Source organism: Hyposmocoma kahamanoa, unplaced genomic scaffold (assembly GCF_003589595.1).
Source record: "Hyposmocoma kahamanoa isolate Upper Pololo Valley unplaced genomic scaffold, ASM358959v1 187, whole genome shotgun sequence".
Taxonomy (NCBI): domain Eukaryota; kingdom Metazoa; phylum Arthropoda; class Insecta; order Lepidoptera; family Cosmopterigidae; genus Hyposmocoma; species Hyposmocoma kahamanoa.
This window is the reverse complement of record NW_020653716.1, coordinates 978,962-988,940: the sequence shown is the minus strand read 5'-3', so window position 1 is coordinate 988,940 and position 9,979 is coordinate 978,962. Positions and strand designations below refer to the sequence as shown.

The following is a 9,979-nucleotide window of genomic DNA, read 5'->3' as shown; positions in this document are numbered from 1 at the left end:
AATAATGGCAACTATTTTGATTAAATAAATTTGTTAAAAATTTAAAAAATAAACAATTTAGATTTTCAGTACAAATCAGCAATTTCATACTTTAACCCCTATTATTATCAAAATTCATTCAAACGACGATGATCGGTTGCACCATCCTATGGACAAAGACAAAACACGGGGTTATTTGACTAACTACTTTGGATGAAAAGCGTAAACACATGCTGTGCACATAGTAAAAGCTATAACCGTATGATATTTTGGTCAACATATTTAAATAGAATAAATAGTAGAGGAGGTTTTAGGGTAGAAAGGATACTACAAAAATTTGTGGGACGAGGGATACAATCTGGAAGAAGATCGTATAAAGAGACGGGATATAATGCACAGTTAAAAATATATGGTCAAGAGTTCCTTCTTCAAGACCGCACTCACAAAGGGAGTGATCTCTTATCCTGAGCTTAGTAAGAAAAGTAGGTCTGCAGTTATGCCCTAGGCGCAATCGGATGATAGTTGAAGTTGTTATTTTACTGGTCTCGCGGAACTCGAATAACCAAGGTTTCTTGGGTATTACTGGTTGAAGTCTGCTAGAAGACGACCAGTTATTGTGTAAATCAATCTTAGCTTGGGAGCGTAAGTCTTGAGAAAAACATTTTTATATATAATGGTACCAGAATGAATCGCCCATTTAGCCCATCTATCCGCTTGTTCGTTCCAGTGCCAGTGCCAGAGTGTCCAGGAACCCAAACAAGAACAATTTGTATGCCAAGATTAGAGCCAATTGTAAAGGAGCTCTTTTGTTTTAAGATTGATTGGATGAACATCATTGCTACGAAAGGGGAACCTTAACAGATTGTCAAGGCAGCTACGAGAGTCTGTAAAAATTCCAGATTTGTCTAATTTGTAAAAACATATGAAACTGCCTCAAAAACAGCGATCACCTCCCACGAATATACGGACGCTTTAGAGGGAGATTTAAAAGTTAAGGAGATATTCCATGTAGGTATCCAGACGGCAGAGCCAACAAAATCATCTGTGGTGGATTTGGCAGCAAGTGTAAAGATATTGAGCCAACTGTTCCATTTCTCATTAACAATTTTATTAAAAAGTATTCTAGGGTTAGGGTCATCTTTGACAATTCGTAAATTGGTAACAATGTTGGGTTTAAAATTAGTGCCTCAAAATCAATTAAAAACAATGGATTACCAGAGTATTGCTTGATAGGGGGAACGATGAGAGATTTGTTGAAGCTTTTTAAAAGGCAAGGAGGGCCTTATGTTCTCAATATTTAGAAGTTGTAACAAGGTTCGCTAGTTGAGTCAAGGGGGCAAGTAAAGGGTGGGCAGAATTTTGTAAGATTTTGAAAAAGAAACGGTCGCATAAGTACTGACGACGGAAACATAACTGGAGTCTAAGCTCTCAACCTGCATGGCATTGATTAGAGATGATTTCATCTCTCCTAACATAACACAAAGACATCTAGCCTGTATATTATCCCAATAGTTAACAGCAGATTTGTTACAGGGTTCTAATAAAAATGAAGCGTAATCAAAATGACTCCTTATTACAGCATTGTACATCAATTTTTGGGTATAAGGATGGGCTCCCCACAATACTCCACAAAGAGCTGTTATAATATTTATACCCTTTTCACATTTATTTTTAATATAATTTAGGTGAGGGATTTCAGTGATGTGGGAATCAAAAAAGAAGCCTAGAAACTTAACCTTGTCGTGCACAGGGATCAGTTCATCATTTAGGAAAATTTGTATATGTGGGACACGTCTTTTTCTTGTGAATACTACAGAGCTTTTACTGGGTGATAGGAGAAGGCGGTGATTAGTGAGCCAATCTTGCAAGTATCTAATGACGGTATTTAGTTGGATAGTGCATTCATCAAGAGACTCTGAGGAATGATAGAATGCTAAATCGTCTGCATATTGTAAAATATCACAGAAGCAGTTAACAGATTTATCAAGGTCGGCAGTGTATAGACTATAAAGGATGGGGCTCAAGACAGAACCTCGTGGGAGGCCCTTTCATGTCCTTTTGAGGGGGAGAAGAGAACCATTGATACGTACTGAGATGGAGCGAGACATTAGCATGTTTATAACTGATGTTAATCATCCTCGTTGGTAGACTCAGCTGATGCATTTTTTGCCTGAGTAGCGGGAGATGAACATTGTCATAAGCGGCTGTCACGTCCAAGAAGACACCAACAAAGTACAATCCTCTGGTAAGTGCGAGTATGATCTCAGTAGAAAAGGTACTGAGGCTGTCAAGAGTGCCCATACCCTTACGGAATCCGAACTGCGGCCTGGATAAAAGTCCTTTGCTCTCTAATATCCACTCTAATCTATTTTTGATGAGGTGTTCCAATGTTTTGCATAATACTGATGACAGCGCAACGGATCTATATGAGACAGGATCCCTTGGATCCTTACCTGGTTTAAGAATAGGGATAACAACTTGAAATTTCCAGGAGTGTGGAATATTTTCAAAGACTTTATTGATAATATTAAGTAAGACAGTTTTCGAGGAATTTGATTTGTTCTTAATAAAAGAGTATGGGATACCATCCATTCCAGGTGTAGAGTCTCTTAGGTGGTTCAAAACTGAAGACAGTTCTACGGAGGAAAATGGTTGATCCATTCTATCATTAGAGTTGGGGGAAAAGGAGGGAGAGAAACAGTCCAGATCGATCGAGGGCTCATTACAGGAGAAAGTATTGGATACACGAGAGCCTGAAAACTTTTTAAAATTTTTCCAAACTAAAGAAGATTTTACACGAGGAGAGAGATTCTCACAAAACTGAGACGTCTGGCCTTAATGGCTTGGGAGCGATTAGTGCAATCGATGGACTTGACCAGTTCTTCCATAGTCCACTCTATCGGAATGTTTCTAACGATACCATTTCGTATCAAGTGAAATGTGGGGATAATTTTTTGTAAAAATTCGTGGTAAGAAGAGAATTTTTAACGAATTTGTTAGCGGATTGCACTAACAAAAGTAACACAACCCGATTGCGCCCTGTAGCTTTGATACCGTCTTTTGCAATCCCATGTATACCATTCTTACTTAGGAACTGGGCACACTTCAGTAATTTGATTGTAAGACCAGATGAGAGGTTGGATTCTTCTCTCGATACGTGAACTATAAATGGGCCCTTATCAGATTCACTATATTTTAATTTCATACCGTTAGCAAATTCGGTTAAGCTGTAGTTTTGTTGGGCAGATGCATTTGGGTAGAACGTTTGAAAAACGTTTCGGAGTTTGCTCCGATGTAGTTTGGGAGAAAGATGCTTGATCACTGGCACGTTTTTTAGGCCTGGAATTAACATTTTGGGTGGGAGAATGGTCGAAATCCATTTGAGAATCCGGGCTTAAGAAACCGTCAGCAGAGAAGCCGCCTTAATAAGGCGTATAGCGTATATGTGTATATATATAGCGTATATGTGTATGTATATATATGTTTAAACCAACTCTGAGATGAAATCAAAGTCCAAAAATGTAAACAAAGGTGATACAATTACAAAAAATATTCCACGAATAGTGGAACAGTGAAAAAGGCTAAAAATTAATGCTAGATTTTTGATATTGTTTTTAAATTGTGTGCATGTACAAGCAAAATATTGTCAAATCATATTTTTTATTTAAAACTCCATATTCAATAAGATAATCTCAAAAAACTATTTTCTGTGGAAATATTTTTTAATCCAGTGGCAATGCTTCGGGATGAACAACCTCTGGCTGTCCTCTTTGTTTATTCGATTTTTATTTTTATCTGTTATTTAAACTCATTTTAAACTACTAAATAAAATAAAATAAAAAAAAACTATAAAAAATAAAAATATTAAGCAAAATACTTTTAAGCAGGAGTGTGAATAATTTATATAATACTAATTAAAGTATTTTTTTATTAAGAATAATAAAATTAAAATAATAAATTGATTGTTTACTAAATAGCGTTAATTGCAATGAATAAAAAAATGAAAAGTCAGTTTTTTATCGATATGGATGGATAACGCGTCAGGTCGTCGGGTTGCACCCCCACCAGTGTATCGCAGTTTTCTTCATTCGGTTTGTGGCAGCTGTTGTTATCGAATGTAAAACACGCAAAATAGGCGCTTTGTCGTCGAGTTGCGGATACCAGCCCGTTGCACCAAGTACCAAGTTATCGAATGTGTTCCTTACTGCGTATGCGTCGTGTTGTTAAGTTTTGGTTTTACTCTGTTGTTACGTTTGTGTGTGCTTGCGTTCGTGTGAACATAACCACAATGGAAGCAGAAAAAAAATCACGCCCTGCAATGTTTGTAACCGATACGGTTATGATAATAAATGCTTACTAGCATACATTTAAAACCTGGCCTCTAAAAGAATATTGGTCTTTGTACGAGTGTGCCAACGAAACTAATGAGATTCTGTGGATATCTGAAAAAACCGTTCGAAGAATAGTTTGCCTGAGTAAAAACAAAAGTCAATATTTGACCTGTTAGCCACTAACAAAACATAGTTTATGTTCCCAATATAGAGAATATTCTAAGATGTTTCTTTTGCGTAATTTTCTATGTGACCCTTCCCAAGTCCTCGTAATTTTTTAATTGAAACTATTTTATGATACAAGATGATTCTAAAAAGTTTTTTGAATTGTTGAACCCAAACGTATATTTTTCTATTATAATTATTAGTCAGAATAGAGTAAAACCTGTTAATAAACTAACGCGGGAAAAACGGTTTATGAGATGTCACTTTGACTGTGACAGGTGACAGTTGTTTGTTTACATTTTTGGACTTCGACTCCATCTCAGTCCAAAATAGACAAAGACGAAGGAAACGTGGACCATATATTCTTTGACTGCCCTAAATTACGGTATTCCCTATATGACATCCTCCCTCCCTTTATCCCTCGTCCTACTTCCTTTAAATGCCTTTTGGCCCTATCCTCTCACCCAAAAATGTATCATATTATTTTTAAATTCATCCATATAAATCATATTAAACTGTAAATATTATTCATGCACTAACACTATATTAAACATACATACATAAAAATTTGTGCCGTCTCTTTTGTTCTAGAATTAAATTTGTACAAAAAAGTCTTCGATTCTCCCTCTGAGTCACCGAACAAAATTGTAACACACATATGTTGAATAAATAAAGTCATCTTATTGTATCGAAGCCCTACACTACAATGCTTGCCATTGTGATAAAACGATCGCATTTACGTCAAGTCGTCAGGCGACCTTCGTTTGCCCGCCGACGCGATGGCGGCAAACTACCCGGTGTAAATAGTCAGTCGTCTGACGATGGTAGTTTGCAGCCGAAATCGACCGAAGCGACTGGGTGCGTCGCCGTCGGTTGTTGGCAAAACGAAATAGTCTACCGAAGGCTGCAGACGACTTGGTGTAAATGGCAAGTCGACTGCATCGCCTTCGACAAGGTCAGTCGTCATTACGCCCGTGAGTCGGTAGAAAACTCACTTTGCGTCATCGTCGTGTTAAACAAACCGTATTCGGTTTCATATAAACACAAAAAACGCAACTGCCAACTCACAAAATTACGCTCGTCTGGCATCACACATAACATCCATCCGTAATAAATTTCAAAAAACTGTTTACGCATTTTCCGTCAACTAATTAACTGGACTTTGCACCGACAACCTTGTTTGTTTGTAATAAATCTTAAACTGCAATCGTTTTTATCAGCTTATAAAGTTCTATTGTATTTTTATTATATTATGTCGACCTCGGTGCGTTGTGGTTAGCACTGTTGTGATTAGCTGTAGCGGTTCCGGGTTGGATTCCCGGAATAACTAATTTGGGAAAAGAACGTTTTTAAATTGATTCTGGTCTGAGTATTAGGTGTGGTCTCCCCGGAGTTAATTTCGTTGCTCACAGTTCAGGGATCCTGGTTTGAGACCAGGTAATTTGTTTGGTTGTCGGGCACCATCGAGTATATAACCAGAAATAGAGACGAAATATCATTTAATTTGTTTGAAAACTATTCTGCCGAATCATTACGGTGACAACTGCGCTCCGATTGCTCAGCTTGAATTCGAAACAATTGACGGATGTCGTCAATGTCGTCGTCCTTTTGTTTTATAATGAGATGTTTTGCCCACACTACCGAATAGAACGGCCCCCCCATTGTCAGAGATATTATCTTTATTACAATAAATAAAGAACATTTTTGGAATATACAGGTCAGTTGTTGGCGGTGTACTATTTCTTCAGCTTTCTAATTTGTGATTTCAGCGCTAATGAGTTGATATTTAAAAGTGATATAAAGCCTATTTGCCTGATGTGTTGCCAGTGATGAATGGCCCTTATTTCGTCTCTATAATGGTTTTATACTCGACATCTGGCACATGATTATTATTATGAATATCTATTTTATACTCTCGCCTCTCCCATGACTTAAAAGACAGGTTTTGAATTTTTATAGGCACTGTCGGCCAGGGTGACTTGCCGTATCGAGCAGGACGGCCTTCTGCATTTGTGCTAGAAGCAACACGCCACTTATTATTATTGTTATTGATTGATAATATTAATTTGGTGTTTAAACTGTACCACTGTGTTAATAGCGACAGATGTTTTGATCACATCATCTGTTTCACAAGAATACCAATGCAAAAAAACTAAAAAAAAAGTAGACAGGCAGTAAAAAAGCTAATGTTCTGTTTTTTAATTTTTTTATGATACCAAGGCACTTGGACGAACAAGTCGTGCGCCTGGTGTTAAGCGACATGCCTGTCCATAGCAGCGTAAAACAATTGTTTTCGAAGGATATTACCCTTCAAAACCGGAACGCCGAAACGCTCACATTACATCTCTGAACGAACTCTTTCAGAATGAGCTCTACTGCTACTGAACAAAGCAAACCCATCACTAGGGGATTAATTAATTTAGTCGTGTTCCTAAGAAGTACTTTATTACCACAAACTACTATGTCTGTTGCAGGGCGTAGAAACGGAAAAATGCCCAAGCATGGATAATGCAATAAAAAATAATGGGCCATTGAGCGTAGAAATTAGATCCACGCTTGCAGACGGTCTAGCGGTACCAACTGTGGGTTATAATGCTTATTTTACAGTTAAACATCTGCTCGACAGAATGGTGAGTGTATATTTTTTCATTATGACATACCGTTTTAGGCTCAATTTATATTGCGACGGAATAGAATGCAATCGAATTTGTGTTTTAACTGCCTCTGTGGCCGAACCGTTATCATACCGGATTGCCACGCTGAGGTCCCAAGTTCGATTCCCGGGCCAGGAGAAATGTTTTTATGACCTACATTCATTTCTCTCGTGAGTTTGGGTGTAATTTGTTCTTGTCTATGTGTGTGTCCCTGGCACACACAGGGTTTCCTTAGTGCGGGGCTATGTTGAGTGTGTACGTAATTTCTTCCAAATTCAATGTCAAATTCATTTCATAACTGCCTCTGTCGCTGAACAGTTACCATGTTGGACAGCCACGCAGAGGTCCCGGGTTCTATTCCCGGGCCGGGAGAAATATTTGTATGGCCTACATTTATTTCTCTCGTGACTTTGTGATTCTCTGTTTGTGTGTCCATGGCATCCGCGAGGTTTTATTAATGCAGGCTATGAGTGTGTTCGTTATTATTCCAAAGTTACTATTGAACACCATTCCTCATCTCCGAAAACAGTAATTTTGAAGATGTACCCTAAACTATTACTAATATTCCTATTTTTGTCCGTTGGTAATAAAAGGATCAGCCATAAAGAGTATAAACAAACATATAGTTGTAGGTGGGAATGAATACATTTTCTATTATATGCTCTAAAATTTAATGATATGAAAACATTAATCCGCATGTTTCCTAACTGTCCCGGTTGACAATTATTTGTTTTTGCGTTAGTATTATTATTGTGTAACGATACTGTACATAGCATAATGAACTTTATGATCAATTGCGTAACGTACAAACTAGATACAAGCCAAAATCTTCCGCGAAATTCTCGCGCATGTTCGAGAATGCTCGCGCATGCGCGTGCGCTTATCTTCTATCAAAAGAGGTGATGAAATTGAACTTAATAATAAGTGATAATCTCAGAACAGAGTACTAAAAAAACCGACCTCAAAAGTATGTGGAATTACATATAATTACCAAGTTTTCCGAGTTTTGAAATCGATTACCGGAAAGTACGCAAACCCGGATTCATCCCCTAGTTCACCACTATACGGGGCTTGACACAGGGGATAATAAAAATCGGTTCTCACTACTCAAAGTACCAGTATCTTGAGAGAGAAAAACGCCTTGAATTGGAGAATAGCAAAATCAACCATTAAAATAATTGCTCCTTATAATAAAATTTAAGTTAAACTTATGTAGAAAGTCCACGCTTCTATTCCAACATGTGACCTTTACCACAGAGTCCTTTCGTTTTTTTAATTTGCTTATTATTTTGGTTAATTAAAACATCGTGATGAATTATGTCAGATTAGGTTCGACCACTCTTTCAAGGCCCCAGCCCCCAATTCGCATTTAAGCCTAATGCATAGAATAGCGCCTAAGCCCTAAATTTAGGAGAGAGGAGACCTTATGTGGATGGATGACGAAGTAATGTAACTTTTGCAGATTACAGTTAATGAAGACTGGCTGGCTCGTGCTATACTTCGATTGGTAGAACAAGAGAAGTATGTTGTGGAAGGTGGTGGGGCTGTTGGAGTCGCAGCTATCATGGCCGGTCTGGTCCCAGAACTTGTTGGCAAGAAGTAAGTGCAAAGGCTTAGGTGAAGTTGCATACCTATCCATATCAGGGAAGAAACATCTCATCGTTTTCAGCAAAAGAAACAGTATTTTGTATTAATTATTTTGTATTCAAATAATTTGATAGATAGACATCATCCTATTTAAGAGCCAGGCTCTTGTCGGTGTATCCTCCTCCACTGCTCACGGTTAATAGCCAGCTCCTTGACCTCATTATGGCTACTCATTTTGATCGTCTTCTGTATTTGTTCACTACACGTCATTCTTATTCTTCCTCTTCTTTTATGCAAACAACTAAAATATATAAATAAAAATTGTATTACTTTCAACAAACACTCAAAAGTAACCAAAGTAAAAAAAGAATTTTGCCCAGATGAAGATGTATTTAATTTTTTTCTTTCTGTTAGAGTGGTATGCATACTATCCGGAGGTAACATAGACACCACAATCCTAGGGCGGTGTCTCGAACGAGGACTGGCAGCGGAACACCGTTTAGTCAAATTCAAAGTGAACGTTAGTGACAGGCCAGGTGGAATAGCAGAGTTATGCAAGCTTATCGCTTCCACCGGTGTATCTATTAAGGATATCATACAGGAACGAGCTTGGGTGCATGGAGACATCTTCAGTGTTCGAGTGAGTAACATAATTACAACCAAGGTTTACTTATTTGCATTGACCCTATCGATTAACAACTTACATTGGCTTTGGAAGCTTCAGTTTTTTACTGGGGGATGTTTTTGTTTAGGTATACAAGTTTATACTTCGGGTATACCGAACGCTATAACTTTGACCTTTTCAAGGCGCGAGTGAATGAGCATTATTTAGGTGTGCTTGCAACATCGTTACTTTCCATCAGGTGAAATGAAGGTCACATGCGCACTTTTTTTTTCAAACATACAGAGCCGGTCGACAATGATGTAATGATGATGATATGAAATAAAGTGGTGTTGTTATCGGCGACATGGCACATTAAAAATTCATGATTTAGCTACTGTTTGTAATCGTGTCCTACGCACGCGCGAGTGGGGTGGGATGTGGTCTGAGAATATACATATAATAAATACAATTCATTATTAATTAAAAGTCAAATTTTTTTCATAACCAAATTTTGTCCTCTCATTGGCTACTTACATCTATTTTGACTTATAGAAAGTTTGTTAATGTTTGTACCATCATTGAGACTACCTCCTGTGCACCTTGTGAAATTAAACCAATAACACCAATAACACTAATAACACCAATAACACCAATAACAC

The 9,979-nt window shown here is 37.7% G+C and overlaps 1 protein-coding gene across 4 annotated transcripts in view; it reads left to right on the top strand.

Moving 5' to 3' along the window:
* LOC113226296 (L-threonine ammonia-lyase-like) overlaps positions 1 to 9,979 on the top strand; it is a 28,232-nt gene that overhangs the window by 15,440 nt on the left and 2,813 nt on the right. For all 4 annotated transcript variants that reach the window (XM_026458869.1, XM_026458870.1, XM_026458871.1 and 1 more), the window contains 3 exons: positions 6,950 to 7,105; positions 8,592 to 8,728; positions 9,131 to 9,356. In XM_026458869.1, the coding sequence (XP_026314654.1) occupies positions 6,950 to 7,105; positions 8,592 to 8,728; positions 9,131 to 9,356 (519 nt within the window). The remainder of the gene's footprint in view (positions 1 to 6,949; positions 7,106 to 8,591; positions 8,729 to 9,130; positions 9,357 to 9,979) is intronic.